The sequence below is a fragment of the Lagopus leucura genome, unplaced genomic scaffold (assembly GCF_019238085.1).
Source record: "Lagopus leucura isolate 7727_CA_CO unplaced genomic scaffold, USGS_WTPT01 Super-Scaffold_739, whole genome shotgun sequence".
NCBI lineage: Eukaryota > Metazoa > Chordata > Aves > Galliformes > Phasianidae > Lagopus > Lagopus leucura.
In genome coordinates, this window is record NW_024962255.1 from 16,490,602 (window position 1) to 16,515,256 (window position 24,655).

Here is a 24,655-nt window from a genome sequence, read left to right on the forward strand (position 1 = left end):
TTGGCCCTGAGCACGGGTAGGGCAAGGGCTGTACTGATGGACTAAAAGGGAGACTATGGAACAGGGTCCAGCATCTGTCTGCTGTCTATGGAGGAAAACAAGGAGTGGTACATTTTTAGACATTACTCAGATTTTTGCTTCTCATGTAGAATAAAATGAGACAATGGGCCAAATTGTGGTATCAGTGACAGTGAAACAACTCTTCTATTTGCAGCAGGTTACTCAGAGGCTAGGAGTGCAGAATAACACTTTAAATAATAGATCAGAAGTAACCTCTTTGACTTTATTCTGTACAGGAACAGATTGTAGCTCTTCATGTTCTATGTAAACACCCCCCTCCCCCCCCATACCCTTTTCATTTGGGCATTCCGTTAAAGAAGACACAGACCTATAATCAGCTAGAGCCATGCAAGGGCTACAAGTGTTAGGTGATAGGGGCCTTCGGGATCAACACAGCTGTTTAGTGATGGTGACTTTCATACACACAAGTTAAACTTGAAAACAGAAGGCTGAGTCCACAGCCACATCTCTGGCTGGGAACTTTGGATTTCATACACAATGTTGGCTATATGGACTATATCATTTGCTTTTATGCCCTTTGGAGTTTTGATTCTCAATCCTGTCTTTGTCCATGGACAGTAGCCCATTCATTTTATCAGAAACCTCTCTAAAACAGCAAGGATCTGCTTTGGCAGACTTGATGCCCTGGGGACAGGCTATAGCTGCCTTCATGTTTTCTTTGAGTGTTTTTTAAGAAGTGTCAGTGCAAGGAACAGTTTATGAGTTTGCTGACAATACAGGAGTAATAAGCATTTCTATTGACAGTTAGCCTTTTGCAGAACAGTGTTTGCTAGTCACTTGGGAGCCGAAAAGAGCAGAAAAAATCCCTAGAGAATCATCAGGTGAGCATTTGGGATAAGGGGTAAATATTAGGGTGCACAATGTAGGGTTGGATGTGAAAAGATGAGGGTGCATATTGGGACTGGCTGGAAGAATGTGGGCATATGGATTTGAATGTAAGCCCATAAATTATCAGGCATATGAGCAGATGGACTGGAAATTGAAGAGGGGCCCATGTTGCAAGGCTGCAGTGGTTAGGAAATTAGGTGTTGGATACAGATAATGAGGCTGTTGTCACCAGGCTGTAGGGATCTGGAGAATGGGTGCTGGACATATGTAAAACTGGGAAGGTTGGGATGTGGGTGAACGGACGTAGGCATGGGTACAGGGATTAGGGTTAAAGGAGAGGAGCCTAAGGGCTAGGGAACCAAGCAACAATCCCAGCCAATCCTGAATTTGTCCATCTCAGTCTCAGCTGTCCAAAGGGCAATCAGATGGGCCCACGTGAAGCCCCACACTTTCCTTTCCACCACAAAGCGCAGTTAGAGTGCAGCTGGGCTTGTTTTCTTTGTTTGCCAACCAGTGACATGGAAAACATTTGTTGACTCAGAGAGCTTTTTGTCGACTGATGTGTTTGGTAACTTTGTCAGATGTGACTTGTCCACACGGCTCCCCAGAGACAGGATTTGGGAAAGGGGAGGAGGAGGAGGCGACAGGGGTGGAGCTGGCATCCAATCCTCTCCAATACCACCATCCCATTGTAGTGCAAAACAGAAAGGAAACAAAACCCGAGAGTGAAAGAGGAGCGTCAAGCGTCAGAGGAACTGGTCTGCCATTCGGGTGGCGGGGAGGGGTGAGACTTGGAGTTTTATTTTTGTAGGGTTTTTTAATTATTATTCTGTTTTTGTTGTTGTTGTTTTTGTTTGCTTGGGTTTTTTAGAAAATTGGGGATTTGTTCTTTTTTTTTTTTTTTTTTTTTTTTTCCTTTTTACAGACCTTCATGACAAAGCATAAAAACACAGTTATATTTATATATCTATTTATATATTTCTTCATTTCGTCGGTCGGTTTGTAATTGTTGCTCCATCCTCCTGTCTGAGCTGATTGTGTGTCACAGAAGTTGTGGGTGTGAGTGAGGTTCTGCCCAGCTCTGGCCTCGAGGGCACCGCGCAGGGCGCAGCCAGCGCCAGGAGCCATGCCAGGGGGTGGGATGAGGTGCGTGGGGAGTAACAGAAAGTCACTTGGTCCTTCTCGTGTTTGCCAGGTAGGCAGGGCTTAGTGCCACCGTCTCTGCTCTAGCCAGGCTGTTCCTTCTGTCCTGGGAAACAGGGCGACGGTCACCGGTTACGCATTCTGAAGAGTTCACCACAGAGGAGCGTATCTTTGGGGATCAGTGTTTAGTGAGCAGCTGTCTCCCTGCTTCCCCCTGCCCATACCGCTCCCAGGAGAATGGGGTCCCGCAAGGCAATGGCTGCCAGTTCCCCTCAAGTCTTGGGAGCGCAGGAGGTCGAGCTGTGCCGAGGTGCTGTTGAGGGCTCCTGAGGTGCCTCAGGGTGCGGGGGGATGCGGGGAGAACGGGGTTCTCAGTCTGGTATGCCGAGCGCTCGGAGCGGTGGAGAGGGAGGTGTGCTGCGGGGGGGCACGGCGAGGCTCTCTTCACCTTCCCAGGGGCGGAGGGATGGGTCAGACAGGTACAATATGGAGGCCTAAGCTGTCACCCTGCAGTTTCATGTGGTTTCCATGGTAGCTAGTGGCGGTCATAGGCAGCGGCAGCAGTGGGAGGTGCGGAGCCCCGGGATGTGGCACTATAATAATAAGGGGAACCTGAAAGTTAACACAGGAGAAGAATGGACTGGTTGAAAGGACAAACAGTAAAAAAAAAAATAAAAATAAAAAAAAAAAAAACAAAGAAAAAAAAACAAAGGAGAACTAAAAACAAAAGAAAAGGAAACGAGGAAAAGGAAAGGGAGCAAAAGAACGAACACTGGGGACTTGGCTGTGTCAGTCAGTGGAGGCTGGCCAATGCCATGCTTCAGAGAAGAGAGGTTACAAGGCCCCTAGGTGTGAAGACCCTCTGTGGGAAGATGCTCTTGGCCCTTCTGACCATCACTGAGGAGCTGAGAGGGAAGCATCAAGCACTGAAGAAATACCCCATGCTTGTGTTGGGGGCACCAGGGAGGTGCTCAGCACATGCTGAGTGTGTCTGGTAAGGTATGGTGGGCCGGTTTTAAAGGCAGGAGAGGAAAGGGAACAAAATTACTTTGTTTAATACTTGGGATTTTCGTCAGATGAAAAGCCCTCTAGACAGTTATTGAATGCATGTTAAATAGTGATCGATTATTAAGATCGCATTTACTGAGGTTTAACGGCACTGGAGTAAAATGTGCATCTATTATCCAGTTGTTAAACCTCCGTAAAAACGTAGTTAATAATCACAGCTGATTTATTTTACGTATAATAAATATCTTCCTGTTTTCTTGCAAAGAGTTGTTGTGTTAGAAGATATGATGAGAAATTTTTTCCCCTCTGCAGAAAAAACCTGACTTTTTCTGGTCGTATTAGAGTCTCTACAGATAGATATATTCCTGCAAGGAAACTCTACTGGCCATTAAAGATGCAGTGCTGAAGGCTATCTCCCATTCTAGGCAGTGTTCTACTCGGTCTTATAAGAACTCCCACTGGAATTCCAGGTCTCCAGAAAAAGCCTCTGGGGTTAGTTTGGGAGAGGAGTAAAAGCTCGTCTGGACTTTTGATTGGACCTTGAATAGATGCTAATTGCAGCTGGAGAGAGTAGCGGAACTTGAATTTAGCTTCTGATCTGGTCTGGGTTAAACTGTGGATGCAGCCCAAGAAGACAGAGCTGAGCTGGAATTCTGAACGATCTCATGGAAGAATTGGCTTCAGAACGGATGCATGAGATCTATATACTCATCTAGACACTGGACTGGAGAGTGAGGAAAAAGGCCCTTCGTCTGGTCAAAGACTTGAAAGCTCTTTCCAGAAACAAACAAACAGAGAAAAGAAAACAAAGAGACAAACAGAAGGAGCGCGAAGCTGGGGGTGCGGTGGCAAAGAGGTACTCACTTAGTAATGCAGGGTTGCTGAACCGCCAGGCCTCATTGTAGGTTGTGTACTGAGGGTGGCTGTAGGGGTTCCCTGAGAACTCGCTCCCTGCAAGAAATCAAGGAAGTTGTGAAATACGGTGAAGGAAGTAGATGTATGTTTGCTGCTTCATCTAGCCCATGTTCGTGTTGAATCCATATGCCATCAGGAAAACTAGTGTATGTTGCTTCCTTGCTCAGCTGGGGCTGTGCCCTTCAGCTCACCATAGGTTTTGTGCACTCTGTGTGCAGTGTTGCTTATCTGTACAATTAAACATCAAGAGATTGACCTTGGAATGAAGAAATTAGTTTAAAACAATATATTTCAAAAGTACAAATAATAAACAAACTGGTTTCTTTTTCTTTGCCTTCTGATTTCTGATTCTCAGGTTGTAGTATGATTGGATATGCAAGCTTTTTCTACGTCTATCAGCTTTCTTTTAAATAGAATCAGTGTCAAGAAATGGCACGGGAGCTTTAAGGTACACAACTAAACTCCTCAGAGCCAGCAGGGCTGTTGCTGTCAGTATGGATGGCTAAGTTTTGTCTTTGGGCTACTGAGGGTACAGAAGCATATTGTTTGAGCTTGTTATTGGTGCTGTGCTGAGAGCAGGGTAGGATTAAATAGAAAACAAAATAGAAAACATATGAATCACTCTTTCTTTCTTGTTCTTTGATGATGTTAGTCATAAAAGTGATTCAGAGGCCCACACTTACGATTAATCAGTGAGTTACAGAGAAAACTTTCTGTATTCCAGTTCCGGAAAAGAAATTTCCAATGGTTGTTACGTTAGGTGCTGTCTTGGAAGACGAGCTGGGCTATGGATCTCTCTTCACATTTGGCAAATAAGGCCCAAAGCACACTAGTTGTGAACTTTGTGGTCTAGTAAGACTCTGAACCAAGATTTGAATGTTGTCATCTTAAGTATTTTATTGTTTTATAGATGTCTGTGCAGGGCTATGGGAATTATGTTTGGGAACTGAGTAGGTATGGTATTGCTTTCAAAGTAAATACATCTCCCAAAACTTTAAAAAAAAAAAGTCATTATCTGACTCAATTTGATGCAGTACCAATGCGCAATGGGTGACATCTGAAAGGCATTATGTGCTCAAAAGGCAATGAGTGAACAGCATGACGTAGCTTCTGGTCTGCTCCAAAGGATGTGTGGAAAACAAAGAAGTGTTGGGAGAGCAGCTGGGGTCCCTGCTAGATGCCATGGAATAGGAAGAGGAGGCAATGCAGTATGCGCTGGATGCCTGTGTTGCAGTTACTGAAGAAATGTCAATTAATTACACTGTAATCTCTGCAAATCTCCCTTCACAGGAGAGTTAAAGCAAAAGCCTGTATTCTCACATGGCAGAAGCGAAGTCTGTTGAAGCTGGTGTATTTGCAGTGATTTAAACTGGAGCAGAATCTGTCTGGCTGGGTCCTTTAAAGGTGCTCAGAACAATAACCAAAGTAGCATATGTGTTTCCAAACCAATTACCATCCAAAGCTCCTTTACAGTAGTTTTTAGTTTCAGCATACAAATGTATTTCATATGACAGACCTTAAACGTTGTTTTAGTGACAATAATTCAGCATGTTTCCATATCTAGAAACGTTCTGCACTGAAAATCCCAACGGGTAGCTGGGAAGGAATAGGTGAAGCCCATTGTGATGACTAAGATGCCCTGGAGTAGGATACAAAGGCAAAAAGCAACGCGCAGTCCAGGTTTACCTCTCCCACGAATCACCTGTGGGTATAGTTGGATGAATTCGACCCCCCAGGAAGCGAAAAACCAACGCAGATGGGAATTACTGCTTTGAAATGCCTCACAAAGAGTTAACCTCTCTACATCGAGAAGTTCTGATGTTTCAGGGCTTCTGTCTCACTTTCTTCCTAGTTGTCATCCTAAACTGTTTATAGCAGTTCCTAAAGCCCGGGTTAAGTAGAGGAGAAAGAGCCCTGGCTATGGAGAACCAGGGAGGAGAGAGGGCAGCCACTGGAAACAGTGTTTATTGACGAGGAGTGAAAGCATGCATGCAGCAGGATAATGAGCTTTTGAGCTCAACTGTGACCAAGAGGAACTGAGCTATCGCCTTCCCTGATCACTAATGAAACAAGTGTAATTTCCTCATCAACATTGGATTCTGTTTAACGACTCCCTGCCGTTGCCATCACCAGCCCTCTGCAGGCTCTGTGCTGCTCTATGAAAACTGCAGTTCCTTTCAGAGAATGCTCACTTCACCAAAACTGTTTGCAGAATCTTGATGGCCTTTCTGGGAAAGTGGAAGAAGTGAGCCGGGGATCAGAGTGCTCTGTTACCTTTGCAGGAAGCATTTCTCAGATGGATTTCATCCTTCTCTGAGTGACTAACACTGCTTTTTCAGGTATGCATGCAGGGACTGCTTGTTTCCATCCATGTCCATCCAATAACCTGAAACTGTGGGCAACTGCAAATGCAGGACGTGTATTTTGCCACATCATGTGGGTTGACCTCCGAGATACTGGCATGCATGACTGACCGTGTTGCATGGATGTACAGCTAATGGAGACAAGCTCTTCTCTAGACCACGTGAGGAGAACTCCAGTGAAGGGCTGTCATGGGTAGAACAGAAAGCTATGGTTGGCACTGGTCAGTCTTTTCAGTAACTGCTTTCCGCTGGAAAATGCTGTCTCATCGAAATGGAAATGTTTTGCATGAGCTTGTCAACTCAGGGGAGTTTTGGAAGGAAAAGTTCAGAAATGATTGCAAATTAAAACAAAGTATTATGTTTCAACTTTCTTGTTTTGTTTCATTCTGCTTTTCTCATCTCATTTAATTTCCTTTCATCTCTTCTATTATTTTAATATGTCCTGACATCTAGAACATGTTGTCGTTATTGAAATGTTTCATCCTGATGTTTGCAAATTGAACAATTTCAAGATTCTGACTCCTCATTCCAATGCAAGATGAAAACAAATGTCAAAAAAATCAGAATTTTGAATGAGTTGGAAATTTTGCTTTCTATCCAGGTTCTGCTTTTAGCTTAGAGCCTTTATTTAGGGAAAATAGAGCTTCTTTCTCACGTCCGCTTATAGCTGGACAATGATGCTGGTTTTCCTGTCACCTTGCTCTGTATTTCTGACACACCCAAAGCACGGGCTCCTGGTCCTGTTGGCCCACAGGCACATAGCAAACCACTGGTGACGTGCTGCTTTGTTTTCCCTTTTCAGCATGGACGCTTAGCAGCAAGCACAGCAGATCGATCTCATGAGGCCCATATTCTGTGCAGTCTGCACTCTGGGAACCTTTACTAACAGTATTTCTTGGTATCTGTATTTAAATCTTGGTACGTTCAGACTTCTAATACAGAAACTATGAGGCATGAAGTGAGCCTAGCAGGTGGTGTGTTCAGAACAAATAAGGGAGGTAGTTTTCACACAACACTCAGTTAAGCTACAGAACTTTTTGCCATGGGCTGCTACAGACATTAAAGGCTTATATTGGTTCAGGAGGCACTGCTTGAGATTATGGAAGGGCATTTTGTCCAGAGTGTTTAGTATTAAACAGGAAGATACTAACTGCCTTAGAAAGTCCATGAGCTGCAACTCATTGGAGGCAGAGAGATCTTTCGAGAAAGTGCTGATACTGGCTTGCTTTACTCTTACACTCTTCCCAAGATTCACTTTTGGCCTCTGATAGAGAGCACTGGCTGAAGAGTCCTGCGGTGTGACCCATTAGAGCTGATCTTATGTTCCTCCCCAGGAAGCCTCTTCATCTCCAGCTTGTTGGCTTCTGTCACATAAGAAGACAGGAACAGAAGGGCTGCCAGGCTGGGGCTGCCCAGCGGGGCCTGACCAGCACAGCCAGGACTCGGTGCTATGTAGAAAGATGCAGTAACTAATGCAGGATGCCCAAGCAGGCCACAGGAAGACTTTCCATGACTGAATCTGGGCATCAGTTTTAATGTAAAGATGTCTGTTAGACATGGATGATAATCTCTTTGGAGTATACGTAACTCAACTTCTTCATCATTCTATTCCTAGTTTTTTTGGGTTTTTTAATTTCAGTATCTGTGTGTTTTTAGAGGCACTCTTGTCTTACGCTAATTAGCCTCTGCAACAAATCGCCTGTTCTTGGATAAATGGTCCCTGTGATTAGCAGTCTCAAAATCTTTGTCCCAGTTTAGGAGTCAGTATCACCCCTGTATTGAGGGTGTTAAAATTACATAGCAGACACTGAACATGAGATCTTGTGTATTAAAAGTTGAGAAGAGCCTGTGGTTTAGAAATAAGTATTCAAAGAGTCATCTGTTTTAGTGCTACCAATCATTTCTGTATGGCATGACCTATGAACTATAACTGACATGTATGTTGTAAACTGAATCTGATTACTGTTACAGAGTGCTTTTTAAAATTGATTTATATCATCATAGTGCTCCTCTGATTCTGGAGCCAAGTGGAGTTGAAACCATCTCTCTGAAAAACTGTAGAAGGGGATGCCCTGGGTTCTGCAAACACTGCAGCACCCCAACAATTCAGCAGTCATCTATACTGAGGGACTGAAGGCAGGTTACAGAGGGTACCCAATTGCTATCTTTGCCTGATCCGGTAGTTGCAGCATAGTCCAAGAGGTTTTTTTATATGTCTTGGGATCATATGCAGTAGTGGGCATCTTGCTAGCTGTGGAATGTGACCATAGTATTAACTGTACTTTGTGATATATAAGCAGTGATTGGTTGTTTAAAGGTGTTAAGGCTCACCTACAAACATCCCCTATTGGTGATATTTTCACTGATTAACTGTGCTCTGCAGCATGTGCTTGTTTAGTTGGCTGTTTCAAGGTTTGGATGAGGGTTAAATTAGACTCACAAACTGTGGAAATCATTTTGCAGTGATCTAAAAGCTTTCTGTTATCAACTTTCTGCTGCTACACTTCGCAGTTGCTGTCTGAGTCATTCCTCTGGTAGCAGAGGTTGCAGAACAGTTTCTACCCGCTCATTAGCTATTGCAGCTCCCATAAGCAGAAATCAGTGGCAGATGAAGTCCTGAGCTACTGTGGCTGAGAATTGAAAATCCTGCCTCTTCATTTATCTGCTTGGGCTGGCTGTCATCTGAGAACTGGGGAGTAGAGACTGTGGGAATAACCTTCTCCATTTTTCAAGGGTAAATGATCCCCTGAGCTCCCCATACCCTGGGCAGTATTACTCAAGACATTTGCCAAAAGAATGTATTTCTTCCAAGGATTTGAGTGGCAAAGGAACAGTTTGCCTTGCAGTGTAGGATTAGGTAGATACTTTCTTGAGCTGGAGGCATTGTCATATAAACGGAGAGTGGGTAAGTTGTTGGCTGTTGAAAGTGAATAGTTAGTTTCTCCTGAAATGCTGTTAATCATTGCTGAGCTCTTAGCTAGTCCAGGCTGTGGACAGTAGGTCTCCAAAAACTGCAGGTCTTAAATTACCGTTGATGGTTTGCAGTTTGAAGCCCTGCCTTTAGACAGACGTAAGTTGTTACCCTAAGTTAGTGAACAGCTGAATATCCCGAGCCACGAGCAGTACATAATAACCTGCACGGATCATTGAAAAATAATTACATTAGTTAATGAATACTAAGGTTAATTAATTACCAATTAATTGGTACAGGTTATAGATAGCTAGTTGCCCATAGCAGCAGTGAATCAGTTACCAGGGGACAGACATACAATGCAAAATGGGTGGTGAGCTACTTTGGTTATAGGCACCTGACATATTCTTTGTGAAAAGAATAGACTTCAGTGGCAGCAAAGCAATAACAAAGCCAACTGTGAAAGCTGTTACACTGCTGGTATACTGTTCAAACACACGTGCACCATTATTGAATTCTGGACTTACCAGGAACCATTCCTGCCAGAGTTGAGGTTGGGTAGCTGCCTTGTCCAGTTGGGGGAACATGGGGTGGGTAGCCAGGCAAGGTGGTGCTTGCCATATCACGACCTGAAAAAGGAAAGAATCGGAACAGGGGATCAGAAGGGATAGGATCATCCAATATTGATTTGATATCGCTTTTTACCCCACCACCATCTGACTAGCAGTCCGTTGGGCAAGAGCTGTGTGGCCTGCGGCACATAGATGCTGACCTTCCTCTGAAAATTTTGGGGAAAGACTGTGGCACTTTTGGTCTCAGGTTATAAGGATGAATGTTAAAACTTTGCACTGTGAGGCTCAAAAGAATTTGTTTACGCTGTCAAATTTTTTTCAGCCCATTAGAAATGTTGGATCTGTTTTAGCTAAATCAAAACGGCCCTAAGCTTCACAAAGAATGGCAGTACATTAATGGCCAGAGTAGCTGAGGTCCCTTCTATAAGCAGTCGATGCCATTCCAAAAATGTGGTGATGTTGCCTTAGGGCATGGTCGATGTGTAAGGCACTAGAAAGTGATCCAAGTGTTTTCTGTATCTGTCTCTGTTCCCACTTCTTGCTGTTCACCTGCTGATACTTTTAGGCAAGTCACTTCACCTGTCTGTGCTTCTTTTTATGCTGCAAACTCTTTGGTGCAAGGGCACATTCCCAGTACATTCGCACAGTGCCTATCGTGAGATCAGTGCTTGTTGGACACCTTCCAGGTGCTGGTGTGATATATAAGAATGGAATTGTGCAAATTAATTTCAGTCTCACTTCATTTTATCACAGATCCAAGTTTTTGTTAGTAGTTCTCCAAGTCTTGGTATCTTGTCTCCACCGATGATGTAGAAAGGAGTGTGGGCCAAGTGGATGATGGTAGTTTATTTTTCATCTCATAGGAAGTGCAGCTGGAGGCTTCTTGGTTGATGCCAGAGGCATTTCCTCATTTGGACTGGTTAGCCAGAAAATGGGCCAGCCAGAAGGGCATTTTGCTGTTAGTGCTTATTGCATTTAAATGAACTGAAATCATCTCAAAAGCTGCTGGGAGTTTCAAGCCAAAACCAAACCAAACCAAACCAAAAAAAAAAAAAAAAAAAAGAAAGACTAAATGAATTAAGATAATCTTTCCCCTGCAGCTGCTGGGAGATTTACAGCTCAACATCCAGCGCTGTCTACTGAGATCTCAGCCTGTTCTGCCATCCAAAGCCTTTCGTGTTCCTTATGCACCTTAGGTGAGCTGTAGCTCACCAAGAAGTTTGTGCCAATTGTTGCTCCTTTCTGAAGAGATACTTATTCTTAGAGAGCTGGAGTCTGATTTGCCTTTGGGAGTGTGACAGTTTAAGGATGTCCCACTGACACCAGTGGAATCACTGGAATTGTGCTGGGATGTGTGATGGGAAGAATAAGAATTGCTTTAGCTTGACTAAGGCAGAACAGTAACTGATAAGCAGGCCCTGGAACAAGCGTGGATGTTGTCAGGGGTGTCAGAAATAAGTAACAGTTACATGGCAGAGCAAAAACATGGAAAATCAACATGGAGAATGACTCCTGGGGGAGGAAATTTCTCCAGAATTAGGTGGGCTAAAGCAGTGTCATTGCTTTTGTAGATCTTGACTAAAGGCTGCTGAGCTGATTTGCTCAAGAAAAAAGAAAAGTAAGTTCTTTCTCCCTCAAGAGATTCCTGAGCCACAGCTGACATTCCCAGCTCACTTTGAGATAATGGCCACAGAACTGCTAGGCAGAGATCGAGCCGCTTTCCAGCCGCTCCCCAGTATTGATAAAAATAAATATATAAGGCTTTGAGGATTTGTATTCTACACTCTTCTACTCTTCTCAACCACCGGCGTTGCTTTAGTGATGTGTAGATGCACATTAAGCAGTATGACTAACGCCTACTAGATGTAGTTCTTTTTTTCTCACATTCTTTTAAGGGAAGAAATTTTTGTGCTTCAAATTCATGTATTTTTGGTTTTCTATATTCACTAGTCTGAGATGTAACGGCAGGTGATGAGTGAGAAAACAGTGTCACTGAAAAGTTAGAGGGAACATTATGTAGTAACAGGCATAATTAATTCACTTTGACACTTCCATTCAAGTGGGAATACGTACACACTCACTCTGCTACCTGATCTGCACGCATATGCCCCTGTGTTTTTATTCAGATGTGAGCTTACAGAGGCTGATATTCAAAATGCAGTCTGGAAGATTTGCTGGGAAGTGATCATCTGTCAAAATCCCAATCTTGTAGATAACAAACAAGTACAGTATCACTAATGTGAGTAAGGTCCTGCAGAGGGACTCCTAAGTATTGCTACATAGAAGCAACCCCCTTCCACTGCCTCCTCTTGTTACTACCAGGTAAACAAGATTATTAAATTCTTGTACTGGAGGGCTATGGCAAAACCAGCACTTGTCTTGCTTTATAGCATGCTTCCAGTTCTAGTCACGCTTCTTTCTCCTAGAGCCTTCTGAGGCTCTTCTCATCTTCGTCACCCTGCCTTTCTTTGAGCTTTTGAACATTTTCTTCCAAGTCTAATTCTCCACAAAGGTCCTAAAGCAAGTTCCTCTCCTGAAAAACAGTGCCTTCTAGCTTAGAAAGTGGTCATACATGACAGCATCCCCATTGAACCACATTGTTGGAGAGAATCTGTCAGTATAAGCCCTGGCTTAAAGGAATACCTGGAGCTTAGGGGCTTTTTTTGGCTGCAGTAAGATTTGGACAGTGTTATGAACACAAATTTCTTTTCTGTAGTTGCTTGCTACTGTCCTACAGGGAGGTTTGGAAACACAAATGTCATCTAAGAAGACAAAGGCAGGATGTTAGGTCCAAAGAGAAAAAAATGATAGGAATGTGAAAGAGGCAAAGGTAAGATATGTTTCTTGAGCACTGTGGGACTGTGGTCTGCACTCTGAAGAACTTGCCCAAATTGTGTTCTTTGGCAGTGGAGTGACAACACTCTCAGTCGTCACCTAAAAAGATTGCCACTATTTCACCCCAGCCACCTCTGAGCTTCTGCAGCAATGACACTTCAGTCACCTCACACAGGAACTTCCCCTGTACCTACCTTAAACTCCACTCTCCTTTCTCCCCTCCAGCCTGCCGCTCCTAAGTGCTCCATTTCTGCCACCTACTTCTGTCCTTCCCTTGAAGGCCACCACCACAGGTCTGCATTCACTTGACTGTAAGGCTTCAGAGTCTCTAACCAACCCTTTCTGGTCATGGCACAAAGACTGTGCCTTTTGTCTTGACTGCCTGGTATATCACGCGAGGTGCCAGTGAAGCAGCTGCCTCAGTGCAGCTCACGGTGTAGCTGGGGTGCTGCTCACCTACTGACTACATACTGCTCTCACTTGGTAGCTTTCACAAGCCGTGCTGAACAACCATCCGGCAGTCTCAGGGCTGGCTAACTTAGTCAAGCTTCAATCATCTACCTTAGGCTATTGCACAGAAGCCTTGCTGGGCCCACTGTACACAGGGGCATTCTTGTTATGGAGACAATGCAGGATTTTGCTGTACAAATATTTCCCTACTAAGCCCCAAGCCCATCCAGGTGGGACACCTTCTATGCTTTTACAGCTTTTTTTCCCGTTTTATTCTGCAAAAATGAAGGACAGGCATGAAATCTCCCTGTGACTCTCCATGGAGCTGAGAACGCATGCTGCATACACAGAACCAGAACACCGTTGCTCTGCTTCCCACTTGCACTCAAAGAGCTTGCAGCATTTACTGGTCTCCCCATCAGGTGAAACTGACCCCCTTGCCTGCAGCACCCCCGCTGAGTTCGTGGCCAAGGCCGGTTACCTGCTATCAGAGGCTGGCTGCTGGACTGCCCAAAGTGGGCACCATGATGAAGGAAGGCACTGTAGCAAGGCGTGGACGCATCGTCTGAAAGGGTCATGTGGAAGGGCTGAAGCTCAGCCTGCCCAGAGCCGACCGGCGTGGTGGGGGTGAAAGGGGTGAGAGAGGCTCCATGAGGCTCTTGCTTTATACTGAGGGGAGAGGAGAGGTTTTCTGTGGTAGGGTAAGGGATGGACACAGACAGACAAAGGGAACAGGGGGAGGAAGAGGAGGGTGGGAAGGGAGGAGAGGAAGAACAAAATGGGTAAATGAAAATGAAGTGGTTAAAATCTACAGGGAAACTAATTTAAAAACAAAAATAAAAATAAAAAAGGTTAGGAGTAGATCAGAGGAGCCAGTGCTGAGACAACAGCAGTAAATGCACCCGGGGGCTAGGCTCTGACTGCAGTGATGCCTCTGCAGGGCAGCAGGGTACGAGAAAATGGAGTGCGGTGGCAGATGGGAGGAATGGGATGCAGGGGAGTGTGGGAGTGAACATGCGGGAGAGGGAGGACAGGAAGAAGCATAGGGTTGGGAAGGAGAAGAATGCTCTGAAGCTTCTATGCTCCCTTTCCTGCTGCTTTCTCTTGCTCACATGACGATGCTATGCTCACACAGTTTGGCCCAGGGAATTATACCCCTTTGTCTCTTCAAACCCAAGGTTATCTTCCCCAGGAGAGCGGCATGGTTATGAGCATCTGTTAAAGAGGATGCTTGATGTAATGGCCAAAGCTTGTCAAGTCAAGCTCCTTAAAAGCTTTGACAAAAGAGGTGCAGCTGAAGTTTGCAGTGGTTAAAATGAAAAACTGAGCTGTGCCATTAAATAGGTAAATAAATAGATAAATAATCAATTGATCTTTTTTACAGTGGCATGCACTCAGTACTGCCTCTGGTAGTTCCTAGAGCACAGTGTTTCTAGACAGATAGGCTGATGAACAGATAGAATTGAGGAGAGAAAATGTGGGAAACTTATACAAGGTCTCATTTTCACTGCTGTTTGCACTGGACCTCCATTTCTGATGTGCAGATTTGCACAAGCACAACAGATACAGCTCTAAGTTGCTCCTAACTGAGCTCCCAGAAGCAGGTCTGGGAACTGTAGAACTCTGTGACCTAAAGCATGGTGCTGCACTGTTGGGTGAGCAGCAATGGAGTCCTGTACTTAAACACCTGAAAGAGAGGCATGGATGACATGCTCGCACATGGTCCAAATCATCTCTCAAACCAACCACCCAAAGCCAATTAATAAAAGCCATCTCTCTGCCATAATGGCAAGTGCTGCTAATGGTATGTAAGTTAGTTGTGGTGGTTTTGATTTATACAGAGATACAAACGAGACATATAATTAGATGATAAATCTGGCCTCATTAAAGTAGAACTGGCTTTAACTGACTCTAGGCATGTTATTGTGAGGCTGCAGTGCTCACCTAAACAATTAAGGGCTGGGCAGTTTCTGTCTGTGAATACTGTTTATCCTGAGGCATTTGTTTCCAAAGGTTTGTTACCTAGCAAAAATGATAATTTTCCATCTGTGTTCTCCTCCAAGTGCCTCTAACCTAGATGGCCGGCAAGGATCCATGAGCTGTGAGACTCCTTTGCAGCAAAGACATATGGTCATGGGTCATTTGACTAGTAAGGATCAGTTATGGCCAAAAGATATGCAGTTCCCATTTGTTTAGATTATGTATTGGAAGCCTCTGGTATGCTCAGTGGGGACTGTTGTTTCTTCTCCCTTTTTGCCATTGGAAGTTCTGTCGGGCAAGGAACTTTTCTTAGGGATGTGATGAACAGAAGCTGGAGTCTGTGGTGATTATTACACAGTTAATTAGTGTAACCAGAGTGAGCAGCACATCAGCTTCCAGGCACTGCTTTTTACTACTGGATACCGTCCTACAGTCCTGCAAGTGAGTCTTTGTAAGCCAGTGCCCAGTCAGTAGATGGAGAACCCCCAAAGCTGTTTCTTTTCTGGCTCTCCTGTCAGATGGCAAGAGAGTGTACAGATCTAGCAAAATAAACGGGGGAGACCTCGGTTCTGAGCATTCTCCAGTCTCCTTGCTGCTCTCTGCGCTGTGCAGGAGACGTCAAGTGTAGGGAGCTGTTGGGGAGAAGATGGACGCGGGAAATGTGGGTGGGCAGAAGCAAGAGGTGCTGTGGGCAGAGGTTAATCCTGTTTGCACAGCCCCTGGGCACGTTGGGTTTCCTAGTCCCTCCCCTGCTTTATTTCTCTTTTAAAGCATGGAACTTTCAGCTATAATCCTTCCTAAACCGTGGCATTTTTCAGGCGCTCTGTGTAAGTGAAACCATAATCTCTGGTAAAACAGACCGCTTAAGCTGCTGTAGCATTAGGACAATCTGATCCAGCCCCTGGATTTCCGCTCTGCCCAGCCACCACAGAGAGGATTTCAGCCTGAAAGGCTGCCTAAAGCCCTCACGATGGGAACAACAGTGCCAGGCCTTGCCTTGCAAAGCTGTGCAGGGTTAAGGGACCAGAAGCTATTTGTCCCGGTGCTCTGAGGCTATTAAAGCCCCTGTCAGGCTCACTGCAGAGATGAGCCCAGCCTTCTCTTGAGCACATCAAGGCTTATGAAGAAAAATTCCTCACACCTTGCAGACGCAGCACCACTTAGTGCAGGGGGATAAAGAAGTCAAGAGCAAGATGGCAAAGAGAACTGGGACATAGTGCTGCTGAGCACTGCTCTCTAAGGAAAGTAGAGAGTAGAGGAGGGCAAGGTGAGACAGCAAATGTTTGCACAACCACACCTCAGACTTTTACATGTCTATTTGTATGTCTGTCTTTCAGTTTCCACTCTGCAACTGTGTGGACATAGTTTATATCCCATGCAGTGTTACTGGTAGACGGCACTTATGAATTCTACCCTTCTGGTGTCCAACTCTTCACTGACTGAAAGCACCTGGATTCTGTCTCTGATATAACCTTACCCCTGCTGTGCTGGAATAATTGCCCCAGCAGTGAGTTATAGCTTCAAACTGTGTCAGTACCGATGACATCAATTGATTGATCTATCTATCCACCTGTGAGTGACACAGTCCCATTTTTCATTTTAACCATCTCAACTTCAGCTGCACCGATTTTGTTTTTATTTCTGATTTTCTCCAGTCTCTAATAATTCTTTTTGTATATGGGAGGAGAACAGGGAAAGAAGTTCTGTACTTGGCCTTTCCTGTCCCAAGTCCTGCTAGGGCCCGCAAGCCAGCTCTCCTGGCACTTCTGAGTCTCATGGGGGTCCCTTGGTGAGATGGTACTGGGGATCCCAGGGTATCTCACAGTGTCTTACTAGTATGGAAATGGACCTGCAAATGGCTGGGGGATGGGATGAGGTACAGCCCTTCTCCAGGGGAGCAGAAATCTATTCATCTTCCAGACTCCTTTCTTCTAAAAGGTACACAATAGCCTTCTTTCTGAGCAAACAAATATCACCCAATGGGGTGGGGGAAATTTGGAAGGGTCAGCAGGGTGTGGATATAGCTGGAAACACAGCGGAGGACTACATATTTTCTGCATCTCCAGCTCCTTTCTTTCTGACTGTACTTGCTGAGTTATGGCTGTTTTTCTTCCTTTCTAACCCTCTCCTCTGTTATTCTGGCGGAGAGCTAGAACCGGTGATCTCTGGCCTAAATTCCCCCTGCGAATGAAGGGATTTTGGCCAGACAGGGTGAGAGGAAGATTCACAGCTTTGGGTTCCTACAGAGACTCATCTCAGCTTTTATCGTGCTCTCTGCTGCTGAAGGGAAAGAAGCAGGGGGGTCACAGGACTGGATAAGCGGCTCGCTTTTCACTGCTGGTTTCCTGGAAGATAATCTAGCTGCCTTTAGTGCTCCTTTTCTTTGCAGTAAAGGAAGAATATCAGGATGGCACATCCCTACAGAAGAGTTGACTTGTGTGCTCCCACCTGACAACACCGCACACGGGTCTTGTTAGTGTTTGGAGTCCTTCACCTTTTCCTGCTGTCTTTCTAAAATATTTTCATGATCTCAGTGCCTCATACTCTTTGGAGCACGTATCCTTACGGCATCCCCCAGGGATCAGCTTAGTCTGCGAGGAACTCAGCACAGAGAAGATGTACACAAGGTCATGCAGGAAGCCTGTGTCAAAGCTGAAGCTTATCTCAGGTGGTTTGGGTCCCTTTGCTTGTACCCACCACTGAAGTTTTCCATATTTACATTTCCTCCGTGCTGATAAATTCCTTAGAAAGGTTTCAGTGTGACAAGCAGAGTGGGAGGGGGTTCTCAGTGTTCATAAACTGTGCTTTTATACTACAGTCAGTGGAGTTGCATTGCTTCATCTTGTGAGAATCTTGCCTCAGAAAAGTCATGCAGGAGGCCAGACTGGACTAACACAGCCTGTCTTGACTTTTGCTTTCTGCCATGTCAGAAGAACCACTTTTCCTGGCTTTATTTTGCAGGAGCATTATGCAGGTGGCACTGAAGATAAAAATCGTCTTTTTTTTTTCTTTCTCTGTATTAGTAACAGACCTTTGCTAGAGCACCTAGAAAGTATGTAAAAACTAACCTACTTCTCATTGTACGTTTCTTGCCTTCTCTTTAAACTCGTGCTGACTGGAGAATAAGTTTCTCACGTCCAGGTTTTATTTAGTTTCTGCAAGATCCATCCAGATTCCTAGCCCAATACTTAACTTGTGGATTGATTAAATATATGCTTAAAGAAAAATAATAATAATAAAAAAAAGGATTGAAAGAATTACTCTTGGATTGCTTTCTAAGAAAGTAAAAACTGTTGATACCATGATGTCAAATTTTTAAATCCACTAAATCCCATTTTTTACCAAACTGAATTCTACAAATCTATACTTTTCATCTGATCTAATTAATTGCTGCTCTCCACGTAATCTGACATGCTGCCTCTGTCTGTTTCTTCAGAGAGAAACTGACCTTTCATAGCCATCATACCTAGCTAAACATGGAGCTGCCTATGACCTGGACTTAATCTTTGAAACTGGTTGAATATTGTTAATGTTAATGTTAACTCCACTGAAGTCAACTTTCCGTGGCTCTAACTACATTTGTTTGCAGAGGGAACTGATAGAGGAAGATGCACTTCAAAGTCAGAAGGAAAAAGCTGTGCCTGTACGTTTGGCACACACAAGTTCAGTGAGTTCATCCTGTTGTCCCCTTTCTTGGGTCCCAGCCCATTCGGGTGTTGCATTTACAGATTACAGTCCACTGTAAGTGAAGCATACGCTCACATTCCCTGGCAGGCAGGGACTTAAATGTTACATCTTAAACAAAATGCTTTTGAAATATATGCTGGGAAATGTAATTAGAACAGAGCACATTATTTTTTCATGCAGTTCGTACAACCAATAGATGTCTCCCCAACTTTCATCACAAGGATAGTCTGCTGATCAGAAAGTCGGGTGGATATTTCTGGGGAGTCCAGGGTAATCCTACCCCTACAAAGAAGGGCCAAAGGTTGCCCTGAGCTCTCCATTTCTCTGAAAGACTGCAGTGGGCAATTTTAATTGTACAAGCAGCTGGCCTGGTTAAATCCAACAGAGTTGATGGAGATCAAAAGTTATTAACATCTGCTGACAGCTGTTGCTTGACTCAGATATAAAGCACAGTCTTTGCTGTCAGTGAGCAAATATCTACATCCCAGAAATTTTCATCGTAGCCAAACTTATTTGTTCCTTCATTTAGCCTCAAAAGAAAAGGCAGAAACTGAACTGTTGGGAAGTCTGTGTAACCCGTCTCTACAAAGGAAGTCCCTTTTTGTCACAGCGTGTGGCAGCCTAAATGCCACCCCTTGCTAAGGAAATTGGACAGGGATTGCCAATTGACTGCGCTTGCTGTAACGCTTATGCTAATTAAGGAAGGCATTATTTCCTTCAGTCCCATCCATTTCTGGGTTCCTCAACTCACTGTGCTTTCAGGTCCATGAGCTGCCTTCTTCAGCATCATAAAGTTCTTGCTAGCGAAGCTTCCGTTGGAAGCATGGTAATAGTTTGTGTGATTCCTGCTTTCCCCTGCTATTTCTGTCAGTTCCAGGGATTCATCTGATCATCCATCACCCTCGGCCATTTGGTCTCAGGGAACAGCAGTAACGCCTTTTGCCGTTCCAAATTCCTTAACATGATGAGAAGATATTATCTCTTTTTAGATATGGGAAACAGTTGATGAGATTTAGAGGCCCTATGAACTTTTGCCACTTCCGCAACTCAAGTAGAGGCTTGCAGCCTCCTTGCAGAAGCAAGCACTTACTTCAGAAGTGCAGAATGTGGAACTCGGTGTTGTTCCTCATCCTCTCTGTCCCTCATCTGCAGCAATTCCATGTGCTTAACTTGGCACATTTCCATCCTCACAGAAAATGTCTCATTTATTAGTCCTTTATGGCGGGATCGTAACAATCACGCAGCAGCCATGTGAGTGATTATCATGGTCCATTTTTGGGACACTGGGGCAGCCAGAGATGTGCCTAACAGGCTGCTTGGCTGCTGTAGTCATGATAGTGAGCAGCAGGCTGCTGGTCTTCATCTGGAAGATGCACCATCACCAAAGCCAGTGCGTGGCCCTTGGTTCGTTAGAGAAGTCTTGAATCAGCTCATTCAAGCCTTCACCAGAGCTGTTGCTCACTGGTGTCGGGAGCTGAAGGAAATCACAGCAAGTGGAAATTTCCACCAGCATGAACAAGGAATGAACCCCCTCTCAGTGTAACAATAAAAGTACAACTGAGTTTAATGGTCAGTTTCAATCGTTATTGAAAAAAGCAAGCTGGATTAATCAGTTTTGCACTATTTGCACTATTTGGCTCTTTTCTAAAAGGCCGAGTTTTAGGATGGTGATAAGTATTTAGACAAATACAAAATTTACAGTAAGCATGGTTATTTCATTTTTTGCCAAGTAGGTGAATTGCATCTGTGCACATTTGTTTAAGCAATTATGGTATTTAACGTAACTTGTCTTTACATATTATTATATGGGAAAATAATGAATGATGAGGCCATATTATTATTTTATTAGATTATTAACTTTTTTTTCTGTGTGATTTGTGTCAAGTTGTATTTGAATTGAAATTAGAATTCAATTAAAAACAGTATTTGCAATTTATTTGTGCTAATTATATAAAATGACTGTAACTTTCCTGACTTCCCAAATATATTGGAACAAAAAAAGGCAAGCCTTTCTAAGCAGGTTTTGCATTAAAAATGACTTATTAAATGAAGGAAAAGATATGTATATATATGGAGGAAATTGAAGTGATTATAGAACCTGATTTTAGAACTAATAGATCTCATCCTTTCACACCAAGTTTAATTCACTCACTGACAGAGGAAAACAAATGTTCCTGCTTTTTCAAATCCTAGCTTGTTTCTTACTTTTGAATGACCTGGTTATTGAACAGAACAAAATTCTCTTCAGTTCACTCACTAGGCTGAAATGAAGGAAACATCATCTTTTCACCTTGCAGGAGGATAAGGTCCTCAAAAGGTGGTTTATCATTTCAGAAAACTTTGGACGCAGGTGTCTAGCCAGCCATTTATCCGTGCTTAGCATCCCAACTTTCTTAAAACTTTCAGGTGCTGTTTAACGACTACTTTTGCATGACTTTTAGACATCAAGTGGCCCTACATCCAGTCACTAGGATTATTTTTGCGTGTTGAAAATAGTAACTGAATTGTAAACATTGATGTAATGTGATGAAATCTGACCCCATGCCAGAGATGAAGGCCTGGCAGAAAGTGAGACCTATGGCACGTGTGCTTGTTTGGTGCCTTTGTCTGACGGATCGTGAGTAGTTGTCATTATGTATTTCCCAGTGAAAAGGAAACATTTTCTATAGAGAGCCTGGTAGCTAGTTTGGAGAGCGACAAAGATTTTAAATTATACCTGTTCCTGTTTATAGAGACTAACCATGGCACAGAGGAGCTCATACACTTCCTCACAGGAAGAGAAGTGCTCACATATTCCCATTGCGGTCAGTGTTAGAAGTTGCTGATGTGATTTTTTTTTGCTTCCTTTTCTTGGACATCACTTTTGCCTCACTCCTCTTTGTAGATCACACTGTTGCAGTGGGCTGGAAAACGAAGTCTATTTAGTTAAAACTGCCAGGATTTAATGAAGTCCATTGTATTTGATTTCCCACAGTGCTGCCTTTCTACTGGATAGCCTCTGGGCTAGCTCCTGGAGTGGGAAAGGACTGTTCACAGCTATTTCTCCAGAACTAAGTCTGGTTTGAAGATACCTCACTTCAGGTACATACATTCCAAAAGACACAACTTCCAGTGGTATTTAAAGAGGGATCTCAAAGGATTCTAGGCTCTGCAAACAGTTTCTGCTTTTAAAGTACTCCTGTTGCCAGTGACTAAAAACTGAGCTTTTCTGCTCACCTCTGGGGTGTTATCTGCTGAGTACTTCCCAGAAATCAAAGTCCTGTGCAAAGTGCTGGACAAAAGAAAGCTACTGACGTTTTCTGTGTTTGCCTAGCCCTGTACAGATTTATACTGCCTGATCTGTTTGCCTTCAACAGAAATAACTGAAGTAGAAAATCTCTGATCAGCAGATGTCTTGTCTTAGTGTTCAACTGCATGTACGTGCCTTATACTGGTATGTTTAACTTCGGGTCTTTGCTTCTAAGAAACCTGACTGGTATCCAAAGATATGGCCCAAGAAGCTGTCAGGAACTCTGCCAGTTTGACTGTCATAGACATGCAACATGAGGCAAGGTGGAGCTGGCTCACTGACCTGCCTGTGCAGGAAGAGATGAGACCATGTTCTCAGGCAGCTTTTAAGAGCTTTCTCTCTGGTACTTCATGTGAAAGTTGCAAATGCCTGCAGTCTGTTCTCTATAAAGGGTAGTAGAAACATGTTTCCTGTCCTAGGAGTTTGTATGACCAGAACTTGATGACTAGGACTTTGGGGAGAGCTTTTCTGCATGTTGGGGAGGTGACTGCCAGCATTTCTAGCTATCAGTTCTATGAAGCACACAGACAGCTAAAGGAATTTTAGCATCACCTGTACTTAATATTTCAATTACTTATTATTGAGGTTTTGATGTTTGGAGGGGCACGTTCTTAGACCTGTGAGAGCTGAGAGAACATGCTCAGGCATACTCATCATGAGCCAGAGAAAGGAGGACTTTCTCTAAGGTCTTCTGAAAGGGCAAGAATCCAGTGTCAGACAGCTTTGGTTTGGAAAGAGCTAGTGATACCTTTTCTGCCTGGGAAGACTGACTTACATCCTGAAATAACTGCACACAGAATTTGTGTGCTGTATGGGTGGATTTGTTTCAGATATCACTTGGGACAAGACCAGAGATATATTCAGAGCTAATATACATACAGTAGCAAACCAGGCAGCCACCAATTCAGTACGCACTATGATGCCAGTATCCTTTCTTGAGAGAGGGAGCTGTGAATTCCCAGCCTCTTTCTTGGCTCCTGCCCAGAGGTGGATCAGGAGGCAGCCCTGAGTTCCTCACCTCTCTGGTCCTTCCTTAAAGCACTGCCCATCCCCACAGCAACATATCATGAATCATTCATCTTTAATAGATTACGCAAATCAGGGATACTTGATCAATGAAGATCAATAATTGCAACCATTTAATTGCCAACAAAAACATTTTAAGAATGAACATTATCTGAAGTCCTTTCTTGGGTAATGGCACAATTAATCCAAACATTGGATCCTGGCCTAAGTGTAGAGGAAAAATCCTCTGCCCTTCTTTCACCACTGCTTTTCAGGGTGTTGAGAGTCTTTTTTCCCTTTTCATTTCCACTTTCTGAGTTTCCCCATCATTACCACCAGTGAACATCTCCCAGCGCTAATAGTTCTGCTTTTGTTACTCTGCACTGATTGAAATGTTGCATACAGATTGAGATGTTAGCACTAAGCTGCCACCTGGGAATGTCAAGCTGGGTTTGAAATGAACTTTTCTCACTCTTGGATCCAGATGGATCAGATGGGGATATTCTTGAGCCGAGCTGGGAGTTTTGCAGGAAGCAGGGTGGGGATGGCGCAGGATTTGGGGACAAAGAGGAGACTTTCTGCCTCAGCCCACAGCCTCTTCCATGGGGCCAAATCTGTCTCCTCTTGTCCCTTTCTGAGAGTCATGTACAAAGCTTGTGCAGTGTCCCCAGCCTTCAGAAATTTAGTTACCATGTCAGCAGCCTGAAATGCTCCATCTCTTAGAAAGGAGGACTGAAAAAGATTACTTTAATGGCCCTATTGAATATTAAATTGTGATTGTAGGCACCTCACCTTTCAATCCAGCTAAGGGAATCTGCATTCCGTGAAGGAAGGGCAGTGGTGCTCTCCTGCTGGCTTTGCCCCCCTTGCAGAGGGAAGTGTTTCCTGTAAGAGTTGTAGATCTGCTAAATGGTAGGCAGACACCAGCTGAGTGTTCTCTTGCACATGCGAATACAAAGAAAGATGGAACACTTTTGCCATAGCTAAGCCATTCTCTGGTTAGCTAAGAAACTGTTTGGCTACAAGGATCCTGGGTCAAGCCTGATAGCAGAAAAGGCCTTGAGAAGTCAGTGGTGTCAAGCTTTCTAGGCAGTTCCTAAATATGTAGTTCACCTCCACACAGCGCTCCATGCTATCCTGCAGACCTCACACTGGATCCTCTGTGTCTTTGCCTTGTGAGGCAGAATCTTGAGTGGGGGAGTCTTCAGTTTTGGACCCCTTACTACAAGAAAGACATAGAGGCCCTGGAGCATGTTCAGAGGAGGACAACAAAGCTGTGCAGGGACTGGAGCACAGGTCTTATGAGGAATGTCTGAGGGATTGCTCAGTCTGGAGAAGAGGAGGCTCAGGAGAGACCTTATTGCCCTCTACAACTCCTTGAAAGGAGGTTGTGGCGAGGTGGGGGTTGGCCTCTTCTCCTGGGTAATAGTGATGGGACAAGAGGGGATGGCCTCAAGTTGTACCAGGAAGGTTTGGGAAAAACTTTTCTGAAAGAGCGCTCAGGCACTGGAATGGGCTGCCCAGGGAGGTGGTAGAGTCACCGTCCCAGGAGGTGTTCAAGGAATGGGTAGGTGTGATACTAAGGAAC

The 24,655-nt window shown here is 44.2% G+C and overlaps 1 protein-coding gene across 8 annotated transcripts in view; it reads right to left on the reverse strand.

The window, feature by feature from the left end:
- Positions 1 to 1,863: 1,863 nt before the first annotated feature.
- PAX2 (paired box 2) overlaps positions 1,864 to 24,655 on the reverse strand; it is a 78,442-nt gene continuing 55,650 nt past the window's right edge. For 2 of the 8 annotated variants that reach the window (XM_042863529.1, XM_042863528.1), the window contains exons 8-11: positions 13,588 to 13,797; positions 9,777 to 9,878; positions 3,925 to 4,011; positions 1,864 to 2,645 (exon numbers count right to left, since the gene is read on the reverse strand). In XM_042863529.1, coding sequence (XP_042719463.1) covers positions 2,524 to 2,645; positions 3,925 to 4,011; positions 9,777 to 9,878; positions 13,588 to 13,797 — 521 coding nt within the window. In that variant the 3' untranslated portion in view covers positions 1,864 to 2,523. Of the gene's footprint in view, positions 2,665 to 3,924; positions 4,012 to 9,776; positions 9,879 to 13,587; positions 13,798 to 23,859; positions 23,953 to 24,655 lie in introns of all 8 variants that reach the window. The other 6 variants (XM_042863535.1, XM_042863531.1, XM_042863534.1 and 3 more) reach the window with 4 other exon arrangements.